This window comes from Astyanax mexicanus, chromosome 4, assembly GCF_023375975.1.
Source record: "Astyanax mexicanus isolate ESR-SI-001 chromosome 4, AstMex3_surface, whole genome shotgun sequence".
In the NCBI taxonomy this organism is placed as follows: Eukaryota; Metazoa; Chordata; class Actinopteri; order Characiformes; family Acestrorhamphidae; genus Astyanax; species Astyanax mexicanus.
In genome coordinates this window covers 47,220,495-47,240,833 of record NC_064411.1, presented here as the reverse complement: position 1 = coordinate 47,240,833, position 20,339 = coordinate 47,220,495, and the positions used below count along the sequence as shown (strand labels likewise).

The following is a 20,339-nucleotide window of genomic DNA, read 5'->3' as shown; positions in this document are numbered from 1 at the left end:
TGTGTCCCATGACTCTAACTTTTGTAGCACATAGTACAAGATCTCACCTCCCTGTTCTCCTCCTCCAGAGCCCCCAGTGCCCATTGCCCCACCCCAGCTGACAGCAGTGGGAGCAACCTACCTGTGGATTCAACTCAATGCCAATTCCATCAACGGGGACGGCCCCATCATAAACCGTGAAGTGGAGTACCGCACTGTGTCTGGAACCATGTACGACCTGCAGCCTGTGGACAAGACCTCTCACAAAATTGGCCACCTGGATCCAGACACTGAGTACGAGATCAGCGTGCTGCTTACCCGGCCTCTGGACGGGGGCACTGGCGCCCCGGGACCACCACTCAGAGCTCGTACCAAGTGTGCTGGTGAGTACGACTGTATTGTTTTTGTTATGTTTTTACGGTACTGCAGTAGATAATTTGGCAAAAAATCTGATGTCCAGAATTAAGACAATCAGTGTTTTATTGTGTTTTAGTTGTTCACTGCACCTCTGAGGCCAGTTTGTTAATAACATAGTGATTTCTGAATGTGGATGACATATGTCTATACTAATAACTGTACAATTTGTACATTTTAAACTCATAGGCATTAGTGTGGAGCCAGTCCACACTTTATTAGCAGGGTCCCCAGAGCATTGGTTGAAGACCTTTCTGCACTACACTCCTCATCACTGGGACACTCTGTTTTGTAACTTTACTTGGTCAGAAACTTAGATGCTTCCACTTGTCATTAATAACCACTCATAGCTGATGATGGCTTATCTAAAAATGAAGAAATTTCACCAGCTAACTTGTTGCAATGGTGGTATCCTATTAAACCTAATAAAACACTAGCATTTAGTAATTAATAGGTGTACTTTTGTCCATAAGGTGTGTGTGTGTGTGTATATAAACTTTCAAGTGAACTTTAATTAGAAATGGCTTGCAGGCCAAGACTGGCGCAGCAGAGAGTTGAAGGGAGGACACCTGGTGTTGGTGTGAGAGATTGTGTAGTGTGGGTTTGTTGTGTTGTGTTCAGGTTGTTTTGCTTTAGGGCAGAGAGTTGGGAGTGCTGAATAGTGCATGCTGCAGAATATGATCAGGTCAGTGTCTGGGGAAGATCCTGGCCTGGACTGGAGAGTTTGTGTGATGGAGGAGACCTGCTGTTGTCTTGTGTTAACTAGGCCTATTATAGGTACAGACTCTGGCCCTCGGTACAGAATTTTCATTGTCTTTAGGCATGGCTGGAGTATGTGTGTGTGTGTGTGTGGCAGAAACTGGTTTTGGGTAGTAATCAGCACTGTGACCTCCTGCTGAAGGTCTCACTGTTTCTCATTTGAGCAGTTCTGATGGGAATGGATAGTGCTACTCACTCGGCCTTCACACCTGGCCCTTAGGGCTGTCTGTAGCTGTGTGTATTTGTGTGTGTGTGTGTGTGTGTGTTTGCATGCATTTAAGTGGCTATTTGCTTTTGTCTGTGCTTCAGTAGATGAACATATGGGTTTATTTAGTATGTGATATATGATGATATATTTACACAGGTATAATTTAATTTGAGGTGTATATTTCTATTGTGTGTTATTTTATGTGTGTGTGTGTGTGTGTTTGTCTGTGGAAAAGGAAGTTAACCTCAAGGCCACTCTCCCTCTTGCTGGTTGATGGATGTCCAGGCCCCATGAGGAGTGTAGCAGAAGGGCTCTTTATCTTGTCCGGGAGAACGTTCCTTCCTCCCTTAAAGCTGTAGTTTACAGAATTGTCATATTTACACAATTTTCTGCTTACACTCATTGCTTATACTCTGTTTACTATAAATTGATCAGCCAAACCTTCACTGATATCTGAAGTGTGCTTTGTAGATTTAGCACTGGAGTTGACTTACTGTTAATACTTGGCTTTAATATGCATCCTGGGTGGTCCAATCATAAATGGGCTGCAGAAAATACAGCTGTGAATGGATTACAATGCATTTTAAGGACACATCATTATCTGATCACTCAAATCACATTTGGATGTAGTCAGAGATGCATATGACCAAATTGTAGTGTGAACACGCAGATAGTAAAATCTGCTCACATTAACCCGATCACTGCTGAAACATGCATAATAACTGCAAAATCATGTTGTCATGATGTTTATGTGGCTGATGTGCAACTAGTGAAACTGGATTTGGGCTGAGAGAAACTGGAAGTAATTGGTACCTCCTCCAGCTAAAATGATGTGAGAAATGTGATCATGATTCATGGTTATGTCAGGTGTGATCAGGGCTTGAAGACCTGGGCAATATGATACAAATGTTGTATCATGATATTTAAAAACATTTTCACAATACACAATAATTATCTCTTTACATATGATTGCAGTTAAAACACTCCCATACTGACAGCAGTTTTTTGTCATATTGTCTTGTATTTATCTTATTACAATTTTAGTAATACCGTATGTGCCATTGGGTCAGTCTTCCTTAAGCATTGACAATTTCTTCGTTCTGCTTTAAAAAAGTATATTGTCAGTGTCCTAGCTAAACTGGGGAGAAAATTGGGACAAAAAAAAGTATATTGTCGATATAACAAGAAAATGTATCACAATACAATAAAATGTTGCTATTGGAGGCATGAAGGCATGCAGAGCACGCATTAGAGACTGTTCAGTACAGCCAAACTCAACACTTAACACACTATTCTTTATCTCATTTACATTTATCATGGTTTAGCATAGGGGCTATTCACTTACTATGCATACCTGTCAAGTTGTGGATTTAAAAAAAAATGGAAATTTTCCACCACCCGCTTTGAGCCGTTCCAACCGGCCCAACTAAGGTTCAGTATCCCTTACATTTTTAGACAGGTTTACAAGAAATAAAAAAAAAAAACACCTGTAAACTACTTACAAACTACAATTGATGATCAGAACCTGAATCTAATACCTGAGGCTGTTCTCGCGAGGTTATTGACGTTTCAGTTTGAAGAGGCACAGGAAAGTTTTTTTTTATTATAATACAATACAGGAAATGTACGGGAAAATACTAATACGGGAGGATGGTGGGAAAGAGGCGTAAAATACGATAGTTTCCTGGCCAAAACGGTAGACTTGACAGGTATCCCTATTATCCCAACACTGTGTTTACCTTTCCTTAATGACAAGTTTTGATATTTGAAACTTTGACTAGAGATAGGAAGATCAATGTATCTGTATTGGTTAGTTTTTAGCCAAAATACACGGTGGGACGATTTTTCTCTGATTTAGCTGATTCGATTCAAGGTTACACTGCAACCCTGCTGAGTGGATCACTGTTGGGGCAGTTTGATAACGTGAAGCTGCAGTTCCTCCTCCAGTCACTAGATGGAACTCTGGAGCACAGGAGCCCTAATTTCTACAGGCTGCAGCGAGATATACTGGCTCGCTGGAGAATTTTCATAGTTTCTGCAGCTTATATGTGGGACCTATATGTGTGCTTCGTGGTGGAAGAGGATAAAGACTTTAACCATGCTAACTGCATAATACCACCCTCCACAGTTCTTCTCTCAGCCACTCAGTGAGTAACAGAGCTATCTAGCTAACTTGCTAACCACATACAACACCACCAAGCTCTGCAGGAATACAGCAGCAGCATTCATAAAGCTAGAGGAATCATGTTTAGACTGTTTTTAATGCTGGATATGCAGAGATTTTGTGTTGTTTCCACTTTAAGCTAAACAGTGCAGTTCTGTTCAGGGAATCACAGACTTTCCTAGCTGAAGCTGACCCAGGTTGTGATATTATTGTGGTTATTATTAAAATAATAATTACTGTCATTTGGCCACGCCTAAGCTTGGTTTGAAACTGGTCCCAAAAATCACAGATTTTGACATAAGTGAAACAAAAAGAAGTATTAAGTATTTAAAGTCCTAATCTAGGAATGGCCGTTATGGCCCTAAAATAATATCACAAAATTTCCTGGTATTTTTCATGGTATTATTCTTGGCGATATGACAAAACACTGAATTAAAAGATATATATTTTAAGAATACACTACTGCAACAAAATGAAAATTTAATTATATTATTGCATATGATATGGCACACCCCTAACTGAAATATTTTTGTCAATGATCGAAAATTTTATGATATTAAAAATGCACTTCATATATCTCAATTTTTTCAGGATTAAAGTCAAATTAATAATACTGGACAGATATAATCTGTCTCTAGTAAATATATAATGGGAAATAAAAACAGCAAACAAGTAGTACCCTAATTTGCTGATTAAGGGTGGGTGATATGGCACAGTGTTTAAGGGTATAATATCATTTACGATATTTAAAAAAGAAAAGTTGCCAAAAATATACGTATGAAATGATATGGCACTCCCCTATCTTAATGTATGTATCATCACAATATTGTATGTCATCCCATAAAATCTTCATATCTCCAATTTACAAAACATAGCAATGTCACTTAGGAGGGTAAAACAAAAATCATTCGTAACTTTCAATGGAAGTCAGCATAAAAGGATTTTAATGCAGTTCCTTTTGGGGTTTTAAGTGGTCCATTCATCATGACAATTTAACACTGTACAACTGCCACATTTAAACAATGTCAGAAAGTGAAAAATGGAGAAGCTACAAAAATGGAGATACATGGTTTTGCGTGACAGCGACAACATAGTTATTTTATTAATGTTTGTCTTTTTTTCTATTTTATCCTCCCCACATTCTTGTTTTTTCTCCCTCACTGGGTCTTTTGTTATCTTTGTTCAAGGACCGTAATGGAGGGACGATCACAAAGAAATACAAATGTAACAAGAAAAAGGGAGCTCTGCTCTTGAAAGTAAATTGTATTACTTCGTATTCAGGCTTATCTTTTGTGTCCATTATTGCCTCACAGAGCATACAAAGGCTGTTTTATCCTCAAGGTTTGCCTGATTGTTTTTTTTTTTTTTTTTTTTTTTTTTAGCGTGTGTTCATGTAGTTTTGAAGTTGTTTTTTTATATATATATTTTCATATTCTTTGTCACTATGAAACGTGCATTCTGTGGTCCTGTTTTATAGAAGTTGCAGCCAGAACTGGCCACCATGTTGCCAAATTTGTAGAGGCCAGTGGTGGAGCCAGGCTCACATACTTATTTGCTTATCCCAGAAAAAAAAAAAAAAAAAATGCCTTTATTGAGCTTACAGTGCAGCCTAAAGGACCAGAGGCAAAGTTGATTTTTCCACTGAATACAGTTTGCCCAGTAAGTGTAACAGTTCAGCAGTGAAAGCGAAGTTTTTGTAGTTTATTGCCAAACAATTTATACTTCCATCAAATTACAGTAATATTTTGATTAGCTAGTGTGTTGCATAGCAGCTGGGCTCAACTACTCCAAATCCTGCCTTCTTTCCATATAACAGAGTAATGTTTCAAAACACATTTCAGATGGTCCAAATGGATTTTTGTTCATTAACATAAAATTATTTGATTAATATATCCAGCATGCATTTTTAATATTATGCTAACAGTAATATAAAATGAATATTAGAAAGCAGATCCATGATCAAGACCTGACCTATTGCTTAACCTTTAATTTACAAATGTTACAAATCAAATTTGTGGAGGCGTTTTCACTCATGTGCCCTCAGATAAAAAGAGCAGGGTCAGCTGGAGCAGTGACCAGAGATGAAGTCCACCACAGCTGTTTAGAACTGAATGGAGAGCTCTGAGGAGCGATGCTAAATAGATAATGCTAATCCTGCTAATGATGTTAAGGGACTGTGTCATACCAAGGTCTCAACGTGGGTAGAGCACACAATTATTACAGCCATTAACCAGATCTACAGTCCACTATGTCTCTATTATCCTGGCCCTAGCCTGGTAATGCTAACACTGTGGCTACCAATAAAAAGCATCTGACACTAAACTCTCTCAGTACCCCTTTTTTTTACACTGATTGGATGATCATCTTTAAGCTGTGGATAAATGAGATGCCATATTTACTCTGTGGAAAGGGTTAAAAATTAAATAAGACTTGGCTTATGGCGAATGGTTGGTTCCTTCACATACCATGTGTAGATTTCTATGGATGGTGTGTGATTATATATAAATAAATAGTTTTTCCTCCTTTGTAGAGCTGCCATTTGTGGGAAAATGTTCTGTATATTTGATGTCATTTCCACCTGTGCACTTTATGATTCTTTAGTATCTGGATTGTATCCGCATTAGGCGTTGTGAAAATGAAAATGTAAACACAATAAATATACATTTAAAACAGCTACAGATCTGATCAATCTGGCGTATGAAGTGAATTTGCATATTCCATTTTCCAAGTGGATTTTTGCACTGGTTACATAGTTTGTCCAGTAAGTTTAATGTTTCATTCTTAAAAGTGCAGTTTTTGTAATTATTACCAAACAGTTTAACACTATACCATTAAATTACAGTACAGGAACAGTACGTCTAACTACACTAACATTAATGTTAGCTGGCTGTGATAACCTTGATGGGCATTCTGAATGAATAGATTTAATAAACTGAAGTTTCTTTAGGTAATATCACATGACTACTGTGTGGGGAATAAAAGAGTATGGCTTAGGGTTCCTGTGGAATGGAACGCAGCTGTATTGTGTTTCCAGTTATTAAAATGGACTGTCATTACACTGAATTTAATTCCTCAGTATTATAAATAAGACAGATGTGAGTGTGTTTTCCAGGTGTGTGTGTGTTAATCTGCAGTTAAATGATCATCAATAACTGTCATGACAATGGTCTTTACCCTCTTTCTCTCACTCTCACTCTCTTGGTTGGTCAGCCCCTCTGAAAGTAGGAATTTGATATTTGCATGCAGAGCTGATGGTGATTACAACATCGCTTAGTTAGGTCATCTGTAAATACACACAGGTGTGCAATGAGGACATAACTCTCTCTCTCTCTCTCTCTCTCTCTCTCTCTCTCTCTCTCTCTCTTCCTTTCTGTAAACCCATACCAGAATGTGCTGCAAACTTTTGTACAACATTATACACTTCTTCCTCTACCTCTTTTCTCCCTCTATATCTCTCTCTTTTCTCAAGGTTTGTTTTTCCCTACCTCTGTTTTTCCCTCCTCTTGTTTTACTGCCTATTTTTCTCTCACTTTCAGAATGTTTCTGCTTCTCATCGTTCTTACTTAATTCAAGGGCATTTTCTCACCCGAAAGCCAAGACCAAAGTCTGAACAAAGTCTTGATTTGTGTATAGAAGCTTGCGCATCAGATCTTGTCATTTGGTCAGTTTGGCGAGTTTGCGAGATGTTATGCAGAATTTGGTGTCCCCTCGAGAATCCAACTCACTTTGAATGAAGTGTAACAGATTACTCTCTGATTATATTTCTGTTTATTAATAAGGGTTAATCTAGAGTTACAGTAGATACGGAAATCAACCTATTCCCCTTTCTTGCTTTCTTGGTCTTTTCAAGCCCTCTTTTGATTTCTCTCTCTCTCTCTCTCTCTCTCTCTCTCTCTCTCTCTCTCTCTCTCTCTCTCTCTCTCTCTCTCTCAAGGCTTCTATATGTGCTTTAAGTTTTTTTTTTTTTCTTTAAATTGGTGAAGTGGATTGGTCGTTTGCTCCTCAGTGATAATGGTATTGTTGCCTTGAAGTATGAAGGGTTGAATAGCCGCTGGCCCGGCTGCTCCCTCAGCCAGATAACCCCGAGCTACCATTGTGCTCATCCCCTGCCATGTGACCTCTAGGGTTTGTGCTTTGTTCCAGAGGACGGCGAGTGAAGGCTTCTCACTTTTAGCCACTCTGAATTAGATACCAATTCTGTGTCCTTTTGTCATCCAAAGAAAGAGAGAGAGATTGAGTTTGGTATGGCAAAGGAAGGTTATCTGACTGAAAAGAGGGAAAACCAAGAAGAAAGGGAAACTGTTTATCCTTCACAGTTGAAGGTGGAACGGCCTATTGTCTGCTCCTCAAGGGCGGTCTTCAAACAACAGCTGTTGTGAAAGAGATGCTGCATTCAAATGCATTTATGAAACGATTTGTTCCTCTGCTCCTCTCTTTTCTCTGCTCTTCTGTTCTTTTCTGTTGTGTTCTCTGTTTTCTCTCATTTTTCCCTTCTCATTTCCACCTGCAGCCTTTCACCAACTGGGAACAGATGTCTATCCACTGAACTGCCTCTCCAAACCACCCCCTTTTCAGCAAACCAGCAAACAAACCCAAATAATCATCACCTCGCTTATTTTAATAAGACACCATAACTCTGTAACCAGCAGCTATCTAGCATGTTGCACTTCTTTATTCCAGCCCAAATTCTTCATCATTTTAAACGTGGGCTGACTGGGAACCGACGAGCCCCACACTAATGATGATGAATTTGCTCCTGGGTGATTCTAGACGCTTTTTTGGAGTTTGATGCAGCGAAAAAGGCGCCGCTTTCGACACTTAGCAGGCTGTCTGAAATATTGTCTTTCTCCTAATCAATCACTCATAATCTATGGCCTGTCGCTTCCACCAAGCTGTGCTTCCGCATGGAGGAATGAACATCTTGTTTAGAAGGCTTTTTCAGAAGCACCTTTTTTTCAGGTAGAAGTCAGTTAATTTTATGACTGTACTTAATACATCTTTTTGTATAAACCTGAGTCACTGTGTGTGCCCCCAAAACATCGCACTACTAGATTTTTGAGGTTAAATCTTGTAGTATTCCCACAGGAAAAGTAGTGAAATATACAGTGCTGTAAAAAAGTGTTTGCCTCTTCATGATTTTTAATGAATTTAAATATTGGTGTAAATACAGGTGTACTCTTTTTTTCTTTTTTTTTAATGAAGATTTAAATTATTAAGAAGAATAATCCAAACCCACAAGGTCCTGTGTGAAGAAGTGTTTGCCCCCTAAGTCTAATAACTGGTTGGGCCACCCTTAGTAGCAACAACTGCATTCATGTCTTTCACAGCGCTGTGGAGACATTATGGTCCACTGTTCCTTACAGAACCTATATATAGGTTCACCAAGCTGCCACTGTTGAGCCCTTTAGCAAGGCTTCAAACCCTCACTTTGCCCTGTGCCCTCCGCTCTGGGTGTGTGTGTGTGTGTGTGTGTGTCTTTACTCTGTCTTTACTCAGTAGTGTGCATGTGTGTGTGTTCACTGCATGGATTTTGGCACATTTCTGCGAGGATTTGATTTCATTCAGGGACAAGATCTGAATTAGCAAGTTCAAAATGTTGGATGATCACCACCCCACCCCAGCTCATCCCAATTTATTCTGATGAATCACCATCATTCCAGAGAACACAGGCTTTATACCCCTCAAGCCCACACCTAGCATTAGGCATGGTGCCATCAGGTTATGTGTAATTTCTTCAGAGAGTCCTATTTTTGTGGGAGTAAGTACAACTGAAAGAAGCTTGATGCATTCAGCAGAAGGGGTCTCCACAAATGTCTTTTGACATAAAGTGTACATTTATAAAAACCTTGGACAGTTTAATAAAATAAGTTACATAAACAGTTAGCAATCAGAGGCTCATAATATGAAAAGTCTGAAAGATAAACAGAATATTTTTTGTCTGTCTCTAATTTGACGACAGCTCGTATCTAAAGCCTCAGCTGCAGACTTTCAATATACTTTTACTGGAGGTGATAAAAAGCATTTAAAACCTCATTCCAGTTAATGACATTCATCCTCTAGCTACTCAATATAAACACACTTAAGAGAGGTAAATCAGATCTGCAGCTTCTAACTCATCTGAGTGAAGTCTCGGGCCTCTCCGGCTCTTATTGGGTGCTTGACCGAACACCGGGCCCTATCTAATTTGTCAGACTAGCGTATTGCGTTGCACCCGAGGGTCAAAGGTCGCTTCACGGTCACACTTCATCATGAGACGGAGCTAGGTGGGTCTCAGGAGCCGTCATGACCCCAATCACCACAACGACGGCGTAGCCGGGAGAGCGGAATGAACGATCGATTCGGACCGTGGTGTGTTACCTGCCCTGAGTCAGCCTATTAGAATAGGTGTGTGTCTGAGAGCGTGTCTGTTGTCAGATTGTGTATTACCATAGGGGTAGACCTGTCGATTGGGGATTCGGACTAGGTTAGCATGCTTGACTTCTCTGGGCTCTCATTAGGCTTCCCAGACATGGCTGTCTGGCAGAGTTGATGGGCGTTTTAGGCCATTTACAAGTTAGTTGTCTGTTTTGTTGTCTTGTTGTTTGGCATTATAACTTAGCGTCTTTTCACTTTCAAGATTTTATGTATTACATTATTTATTTTAATTAATTAGGGTTTAATTGACATGGCAAAGTGTTGGAGAACATTCAGTAGGGCTGATTAGGAACCTCATTAATGTTGGATGATTTTCGGTGTATCGTTTCAGGTCATAGATAGCAGTAATCCACAGATTAACATCTGAGAGTGTTTTTTACAACAACCTTGTTTTGTCTGAACCTTCAGACTTTTCAATTTGTTTCAAGCCAAGATAGCTACTGTGAGAGGTGCTGTGAACTAGGGGTGGGCGATATGGCTCTAAAATAATATCACGATATTTCAGGGTATTTTTGCGATAACGATATACTTGGCGATATAGGAAAATAGAAAAATAATTCATTCATTTCAGGAATATAGTATAAGAGTATAACAGCATAATCATTATGTTGCAAAATAAATAATATAGCATAAAATAATATAATGCAGCAAATAATATTGCAGAATATTTAGTGTATGCATATAAACTGCAAACTAACACAATTATACAATAAATACACCTAAAGCTTCACAGTAAATAATAGACTACTTTTAAGACAGAACATCTCTATTATCATGATATGTTTTTTTAATATCACAATATTTCTATGTCACGATATATTGTATACGATATAATATTGCCCACCCCTACCGTGAACCATGGTCCAACCAAAAGAGGTGGTCTCAGTCCAGATCAACTAAAGGTTCAGTTTGATTGCAGTATTTTAAGTTTACTTTATTCTTTTTTTTACATTTTAAGATGGGCTATCATCATCCATTAAACAATAGAAGAAGACAAATAAACAGTTGTTATACGCATAACTTATTTTTCTTGTGAAACTGTAGATTAAACATTATTTATTATTTTAATAGAAATAAAAGGTTTCCAACAGGGATCTTTTAGTTACTCCCTTGCATGATGGATGTGCACTACAACACCACTAGGGTCCAGTTTTAATATGGGGGCAGAAGTTGGCACAACATCTGGAAAGGAATCTTGTCAAATTGACAGCATGCTATAAACAATTGAAAATCAACTGGTGGTAACATGACAGACATTTCTTTAAGCATCCCACTAAATTCAATGTAAAACCGAAACTTATTGGAGAAACAAATGAGACATTTAAACTCATCAATACCTGCATTTTCCCCTATAGTTACACTTAGAACAACTCAGCCAGTAGTTGCTGATTAGTAAACCTTAGGGTTTAATGAAGTCAAGGAGCATAAGGGGTTAATAAAACATCTATTATCTGTGAGAGGCACGTGGTGTACTGCTGCTCCATAAACAAGGTGAAGGTGGTAGTAATTTATATATCTGATGTTTTGTTGAATCTGCAGAAGTTCTGTGATGAATTAATGGTTGTGGTTTGTAAGAGCTGAGGAGGAGCTGGGCGAATTGGCAATTGTCACGTGAGCAATTTCTCAGCGCGCCTCAGTGTCACACTCTACAGCACCTGATCAATACTCTTCCGCAAGGGAAGATTTTACCCAAAGCGGCCTGATTAAACAGCAGCCACGGAAGGCAGCATAGGGCAGAAGAGTTGTCAGTCATTATAGAGTATGTGTGTTTGGGTGTGTGTGGGTATATGTGTGTGTTATGGCAGGTAGCAGTAGTTGGAGCCCACAGGACTAATCTCTTTCTTTCTCTCTCCCGCTTTCTCAGTCTCTCACTCACTCTCCCTCTCGCAAACTGTGTTGCTCATCGCTGGCCTGCTCTGCTTCAGGCTGTAAATCATGGGCCTGGCTGCTCTGAGATCAACACATTGTGTTTGCTATATGGCCTGCCCTGCCACCACCACCAGGCAAGAGCTGCTCCATTAATCAGACCCATAGAGATACAGAGAGAGAGGGAGAGAGATAGGGAGCGAGTGAGATAGAGAGTGAGGGAGATAGTGAGCGAGAAGAAGAGAGAAAGATTCTGAGAGAGAGAGAGAGAGATAGAGGGGGGATTTGCTTGGGCATCAGCTCAATAAATCGGCCCTATCTGTGTCTGAATGCCAAAGGCTCTGTGTGTGTGTGTGTGTGTATGTGTTTGTGTCTGTGTGTGTGTGTGTGTAAGGTTTGTTTTTGAACATTTTCAGGACAAAAATTGCCTGAAAACAAGAGAAAAACATAACTTACAGGCTCTACAGTTTTTTCTTTCCACAGAAACTTTTAACATTTGACACTAAAGGGCAAAACATTTCTTTGTAGTGAGGTTAGATAGGATAACGGCTCATATTGGCTTATATTATTTTTATTACACACATATGTAAATGTCATTGCATTATATAGATATATGGATATGCCCGAATCATGCCATATATTTCAGTATATTTGCCATTGCCCATGGAGGCTTGAGAAAGCTGCACTGCACTGTTGTATATGAGTGTTATGCCAATTCTATCTAGATGCCAAAGGTCACGATAATTATCACCCACTGCACTGTCTACTGTGGGTGGTAATGCCTATTATTATTTCTAATCAATCTGGAACCCACTTTCAGGCCAACTATCACTCCAACTTCAACAGTTCATATCACCATTCCATTATCACACTGGCCAGTATTCAAACTTACAAATTAACAGCTCCCAACTTATACAGGTCTGGACATTTTAAAGCTATTCCATGAGGCAGCACTTCATGATTAATTTACATACTGTTCCCAAATGAAATGTTGGATCACTATATTTTAAAAACACAAAATAGAAAAACTTTATAACCCTCCGGTTCACACCTGATTTTGGGCACGTTTCACATATATCTGTATATTTAATCAGATTGTATATTGGAATGTAGTAGTATATAGGTGAACAGAAATAAGTCTGAACAGAAAATTGACACACAATTTTGTTACTTGCACTCTTTCCCGTCTTCGTTGTGAATGGTGTTCATTAAGCGCTGTAGAGCACTGTAGGTGAATAAGTGCTGTTTTAAATGCGAGAGAGTCGAGCAAACACAAAATCTTCAATCTTCATCCTTCACTCCCCCACGCCTTCTGTCTGGAGATGAGGGCTTGATTGTTGGTTAACAGAAACTATTACCAGAGTGGTCAGTGGCAAATCAGATTGATATGAAAACTATTCCAGAACAGAGGAAAGTGTACCATTACTGCAGGAGCTGAGATGAATGTAGACCCTTCTCAGTCACTGAATACTTCAACTTCTGCACTCTCTCCTTCCACTTCTCTCCTAGTCTCTCTCTCTCTCTCACACACACACACACACACACAGAAAAAAAGATTTAAACCAACTGAGTGAGTAATTACTGGCCACTGGAGAGACAAGTACCAGCAGTACTGTTCCAGCTGGCATTAAAGCTACAAGGACCTTAAGTTAAATCAAGGAGTGAGAAACACTTGGATCTTGGAATGCATTATTATAGTTGCATAATAATTCAGGTAGTAGTTTTTATATTACCAGAAAAAAATAAAATATATAAATAATTCATATGTATTCCTTTATTTTATGACAGTGATGTTTAAGTGATGTGTACTCTCAATTGGAACGACCGTCCATCTGGAGAACTTTATCGGGCATTGGGGAATTGCCCCAGTACCGAGTGACAATCCATTTCTGGCACCCCTATTAATCTTAAACATTTTTAGTTGTAAATATTTGGGTGTTTGCAACAGCCATTTCAGTTTGATATATTTAATAACTGATGGACACAGTAATATTTCAGGATTGAAATGAGGTTTATTGTACTAACAGAAAATGTGCAATATGCATTAAACCAAAATTTGACCGGTGCAAAAGTATGGGCACCCGTATCATTTTATTGATTTGAATACTACTACTTTATACTGACTTACTGAAGCACAAAATTGGTTTCGTAACCTCATTGAGCTTTGAACTTCATAGCCAGGTGTATCCAATCATATGAAAAGGTATTTAAGGTGCACCTCAGGCGACTCTGTTTGTGGCTTGCTTGCAGAAATGGCTTCTTTCGCATTACTCTCCCATACAGCTTCTAATACATGGTCATACATTTACACACCAGGGCAATTTTAGGCTATCCGATTTTCAGGGCAATTTAGAATATCTAATTTTCCTGATCTCCTTGTGGTAGGACTGTTGGAGTAAACCGGAGTCCACAGAGGAAACCCACGCAGACACGTGGAGAACATGGAAACTACACCCAGATAGGGACTTGAACTTAGGACCCAATCCTTGAGAGGCAAACATGCTAACTACTAACCCACCGTGCTGTCATTGCCATCCAGAACGGCTTTCTGAACTGCACAGTTTTAAGATGCATATCTGCAGTAAACTGTCACTATCATTGGAGCATAATACCGTTGGACTATTGGCCAAACCATGATTTAATTGGCCTTGAGCACAAGATCACTTTCCTGAAGAATTATATTATAAGGGCCTAGAGCTTGATATTAGTGGCCTAGAGTCTAAAATCACCCCTGCCATACGACATGATTCCATTGGCCCAGAGCATATCACTTGTGATATCACTGGCCTAAAACACAGTATCATTGGCATGGAACTCAATTTGACTGACCTGAAACATGAAATCCTTGGCCTGAAGCACAATATAACTGATCTGTAGCTCTATTGTTGGACTGAGGCATAATATTACTGTTCTTCTTCTCAAAATTACTGGACTGATGCATGATATTCCTGTCCTGTCAAACAGTATCAATACCCTGAAACTCAGTATCACTGAGGCATACAATTACTGTCCTAAGGCATGATATCATTGGCCTGGAGCTCCATAGATTCCATAGAAGCTGCCTTGATTTTTGGTTATCAGTAACTATTATGAAGGTCTACAGTGTCCAATCCAGGCTCAATATCACCGGTCTGGAGCACGATTTCACTGGCCTGGAGACTGTAAAGGTCAAAGAGTTAAGAGCTATTTGATTGCCTTCTTAGGAGTCCTGAATCCCCATCTCACAGAACCGCCATCACCTCCTCAGTCTCGAAGGCCTACAGCACTTTCTTATGGACCCCCTACTAGCTCTGCAGATTGGTCAGCGCCTACACACATAGCAAATGGCCTGACATGAGGTCATCTATTACAGCCCAGTATCAGAGAGGAGATCTTTCCTCGAGGGGGCAGGGGGGAGCAGATCTATTCTGCTGGAGCAGGCGCTGATTGTGTTGGGGGTCATAATTGAACAGGGCAGTGTGAGCAGAGCAGGCAGGGCTGAAGGATGAGGGCAGGCTGGCGGTTGGGATTTCTGGGTATAAAGGTTGGGCTGCTGCTAGACACATCTGATACCAGAATCACTCACAGCAATCAGGAAGAGAGAGGCTAACAGCTACGTCTCTGTCACTTACCACACACACACACACGCCGCACATGCCCACACAAACCTGCATCATTGTCATCATCATCCGCTGAAGTGTGTCTGCAGTAGACATGCCCAATTTGTTCCCCTTCATCCACGACTAATGTCTCTGTGCACTCCCCTCTGTGTTGCTCTCTCTATCTCTCTTTCTCTGTCCCTCCCTCTCTCTCATATACTGTCTCTTTTACGTCTTTATATATTTCCGCCTCTCTTAGTTCCTGTTTCTGTCTGTTTCTGTCTCTCTCTCCATTTCTCTCTTACGGTTCTATTTTCCTTCTCTTTCTTCCTCTCTCCCTCCCTTTCTCTTATACTGTCTCTTTTATGTCTTTATATATTTCCGCCTCTCTCTCAGTTCCTGTCTTTCTGTTTCTGTCTCTGCACTTCTCCCTTACTGTTCTCTATCTCTCTCTCTCTCTCTCTCTCTCTCTCTCTCTCTCTCTATCATTCTCTCATATTATCGCCTTTATAGCTATTCCAAAGTTCAAGAGTTCTCTTGATTTCTCTCTCCTGCAGTTTACAAAATTTATACTTTCTTGCCAAAAGTCATGAGACACAATAACCCTTGCTGTTCTTATGCAAAGAATGTTGCACTGACCTATTAGGCCTCGCTCTGATTGTGTGTCACCAGTTTTGCTCAGAAGATCGCACCTCCCAATCTTTTCCCTGTGGAAACAATTCCTGAATGTATCAATGTATCATTGCTATCCGATGACATTTAGCATGAGAGTAAAGCCAGACCCAAATTATCCGACTTCAAGCCAAAAGTCAACTAGTTCCTTTCCCATGATTTTTGGCATGTCAAGGTTTCAGCCTTTTTTGTCTCCTCCCACTCTCTCTAAATCCCAATATTTAACTGGCTGGTGGTGAACAGCTCTGTACCTGCTCACTCTTTTCATGTTCTGCTCTTTAACACCCTCTTCTCTCGACCTGTGCATCTCACCTTGTTTGTGTCCATCTTTCTCCATCTCTCTCTCTCTCTCTCTCTCTCTCTCTCTTCTCTTTTCTCTCTCTCTCTCTTTCTCTATCTTTCGCCGTCTCTCTCTTTTATAATCATGTTATCTATTTGCATGATAAAGGTTAGACGAGCAACCCATTAGAATTAACAGGAGCCGATAATGTGTGGATAATTTAGAAAACATTATTTAAATGTCACGCTGTAATGATAAAAAACCCACTAATAGTTCTATCTAAATGTCAAATTGGAATTATTCAATTACATCGTCAGGCTAGGGGCAGGTTATAATTTACTCACCGTGAGGAATACCAATCTAGTGCTTCACTGTGTGCTGCTGTATGTGTGTGTGTGTGTGTGTGTGTGTGTGTGTGTGCAGGACTATGTTACTGTGAAAGTTTCAATCTGATTCATAGCAAACCCTCTCAAGCGGCCCTCTTGTTAACAGTGATTACTTTGCTCCTCAAATATCCAGTTTATTGTAATGGATGCTTTGCCAAATAACCGTATTGTTTCCATGTAACTCGCTTATTACGCTGGGAGACGGATGTTTTTTCGCTCACTTCTGTTTATGCCATCTTCACAGAGATGAATATAGTATCTTCTGTGTGTTATTTTCTTTTATAGATTTTTAGTAGAGCTGAGGTTACACCAAGAGATTTTTGTAGTGTAGTGTATGCTGGTTGGCGACCAGAAGGTGTGTTGAAACTTTTTTTTTTTCACTACACACCATCCAAAGTTAAAATCGGCTTATTAGGCAGCTTCTTAATAAATTATTCATTCCACCTTAAATTAGGGCTGGGCGATATGGAAAAAAATCTTATTACGATATAGTTTTTCATATCAGCCGATATCGATATGTATCACGATATAAATCAAATCACTTTCTGTTACACTTAAAGGTTTCTATTTTTACTCAGAAGTGACAGAATAAGGGAGTTATGGACAAAATCACTAGCAGGCTCAGAGCCTTGTGGACAGACACTAGGATGTTAACATCTTGCCAGGTGGGTACAGCTTTTAAATTAATTTTAAAAAGGGGACAAATATATAAACTAAAAAATATGTAAGACCCTTTACATTATATGTCTGTTTAATTTAAATTGCAATAACACTTTATTTATTTTTATAAAATTATATTTAATCAAAAGATCATTCCCCTCCCTGAATGCAGGCAACTACATAAAGCAAAATACAAGAGTATATCACAGTGTTCATTTTGACAGGTGATTTTGATACAGTCTTAGTCTTTTCACTAAAATGTATAATAGTTTTAGTTACATTTTAGTCTATCGGATATTATTAGTTTTAGTCAGATTTCAGTCTAGTTTAATTTTGGTCATATAAAAAGTATGTATTACATATGTTTTACTGTTTTTCTATTTTCTATTTGTTGTAATTTTAGATAATTTACTGCTTATGTTTTTTTTAAATAAGAGCCTTTAGTTTTTTTTTCATTTAAATTAAGCTAACATTTAAATATTTAAAAAAAAAAGTGGCCTATAATGGAGGTGGGAGGAATAAAGTCAAGTTTCTGAAATGATCCACTTCTACTGCAGTACAGATTTATACTAACATTACTGGCTTTCAGTAGACTAGACTTACATTACTTAAGTGTATTTAAAACTCCAGTTCAGTAACAGCAATGTTTAGCTCAGTTCAAATACAGCTAGACAGATTATATAATCTTCTGTATTTAGTAAAATATCCAGCATAACAGACTCTCTATCTGTTAAAAACTATAAAACACAAAGACAGAGGAGAATGCTGCCCTCAGGGTTTTCTAACAGAAACAGTGAGAGTTAGGAAAAAAGATGGAAAGTGCTTCCTTTCTGTGTGTTTATATACTAACCCCTCACTCGTGCTGAAGTTAACCTTAATTTACACGAAACGTGGATTAACACGGCTAACGTGCGTTACCCATTAGTTTATTAGAATGTAAAAAGCAGTGAAAGCATCTTAGCTAATGATGACAGATTGCACAGATCCCTTTTACACCTAAACATCGCTAACTTTAAACTGGAGACAAGCTAATCTAACTAGCAGCAAACAGAGCAGCGTTTACCTGCCTTCAGAAATCTGAACAAGCTCACCTCTCTAAATATCTTGGAGACGCATGCCTCATATTTAAAAGGTGAGTTTTCCAGTGTAGCGCCGCTGAATAGTATAAATGAAGTTTATCCAGTAAATGGGAGAGAAGGAGCCGCTATGTGAGGAGTTCAGAGTGGAGGGGCTCGGGGGGTGGGGCGGAGGGGGATGGTGGAGAGGGGAGGGGAGGGGTTGTACTGGGCTGAGCAGCAGTTCAGCGTGCTGCCTGATCTCGTGCTGCGCCTTTTCACAACGCTACTTAAACGGGAAATAGAAAATTTAGTTTATCGAATTTCTCGCCCCGACTTATCGCGATATATAGTTTCCTCGATAACTATCGATATCGTTTTATCGCCCAGCACTACCTTAAATGATGTAGCAGCTGAACTTTGGCACCAGAAGATGTCTCATACTGCTCCACTATTTAAGGTGGAATGAAAGTAATAAGGGGCATGCATCTGCCTCCACAGACAATCTATACTGACCATGCTTGCCTCCGAGTTTTTCACCACAACCTCGCTCAAAGCTGTTTCAGGAATCAGGAAATGTGTGGGAAAAGTGTACCCTAAATCACAAACAAAGGTGACAAGTCTGTGTTTTTGTTCATCAGAATATGTGTTGCATTATGAACAGAGTATGTACTGTACATGCAAGAAGATAGACCAGCTGCACCCTCATTCCTCATCCTTCATTCCCTTGAGGAAAGGGTCTGTGTTGAGAGGAGTAGAGGTCAAAGTTTATTTTTTTCAAAGGCAACCTTGACCTGCTTTGAGCCTGAAGAAAAGGGTAAGAGCATAAAATGCAGAAACGCAAACAGCAAACACCAAGGCCAGTTACCTTCAAACACACCATCCTTTAAAATTATTATCATAAAATTATTTTTTAAATTATCACTTATCAGCTGTTACAGTGGTGGTTAGTAAAAAAGAAAAAACTATTTACACTGACATATCAAAAATTATTATAGTGTGTAAATTAATCCTAAAGTGGATCCTAAACCTCAGAGGATGGTTTGGAACACTCACTCGCACACTTAAACTCAACTGTATAAGTTATGAGGTGCTTGTGAGTGGGGTTATACACTGTCCAGTGGGGTCATGGCAATGTGAATTATCAAAGTTTGACCCAGGCCTGATAGTGGGTCAATGGGACAAGTCATGTGACAGAGTACTAGTTTGTGTCCCATTACATGTGTAATGTAAAGTGCAGTTTAGCCACCTGCACTAGATGTTAAGTCTGCTGTGTTTCTGTTAGCTCTACTGCGATCTGTACTGCTACTGTACTAGACTGTGTGATGGACTCATGAGAGGGTTATCCAGTTAGTGGTGTTAAAAGTCTTCGCTGTGCTTCCTCCATGAGGCACACATTTTTCAAATCATAGTTTGACGCCAGTCTGACAGACCAAAGCCAATGAACAGTAAAATTCTGGCTTTATTGAGAGCGTGCAGCCTCCTGTGAATTCTACAGTGAGCCTTTACACAGAGCTGTTCTAATACTTAATTCATGAATATGATCTGATTGGCTTTCAGAATCATCTAATCAAAGAAATATCAGCTGATTGCAGTTTGCATATTTTGGCGGAAAATTGTCTAATACTGGTGCATATCCAATTTTTTATCACAAATTTAAAACATGATATGCATTGCACTGCACTGCCTTGCCACATGATTGGCTGGTTAAATAGCTGCTCCTAATATATTTCTCGTAAGCGTATATAGCACTATAGAAGTATTGAATTGATGCAGTTCTCCTACACATCTATATATCCTGATTCATTGGTCTATTTTTACACTGCTAGTGAGCAGGTGTGTTCATTTTATAACCAGGCCTTTTCTCTTAAAGCTTGTAATGAATGATTGACCACAGCAATTAA

The 20,339-nt window shown here is 39.3% G+C and overlaps 1 protein-coding gene across 5 annotated transcripts in view; it reads left to right on the top strand.

The window, feature by feature from the left end:
- Positions 1–20,339, top strand: part of LOC103037335 (receptor-type tyrosine-protein phosphatase mu) — a 255,198-nt gene that overhangs the window by 116,682 nt on the left and 118,177 nt on the right. For all 5 annotated transcript variants that reach the window (XM_022678937.2, XM_049478835.1, XM_022678936.2 and 2 more), the window contains one exon: positions 69–362. In XM_022678937.2, the coding sequence (XP_022534658.1) occupies positions 69–362 (294 nt within the window). The remainder of the gene's footprint in view (positions 1–68; positions 363–20,339) is intronic.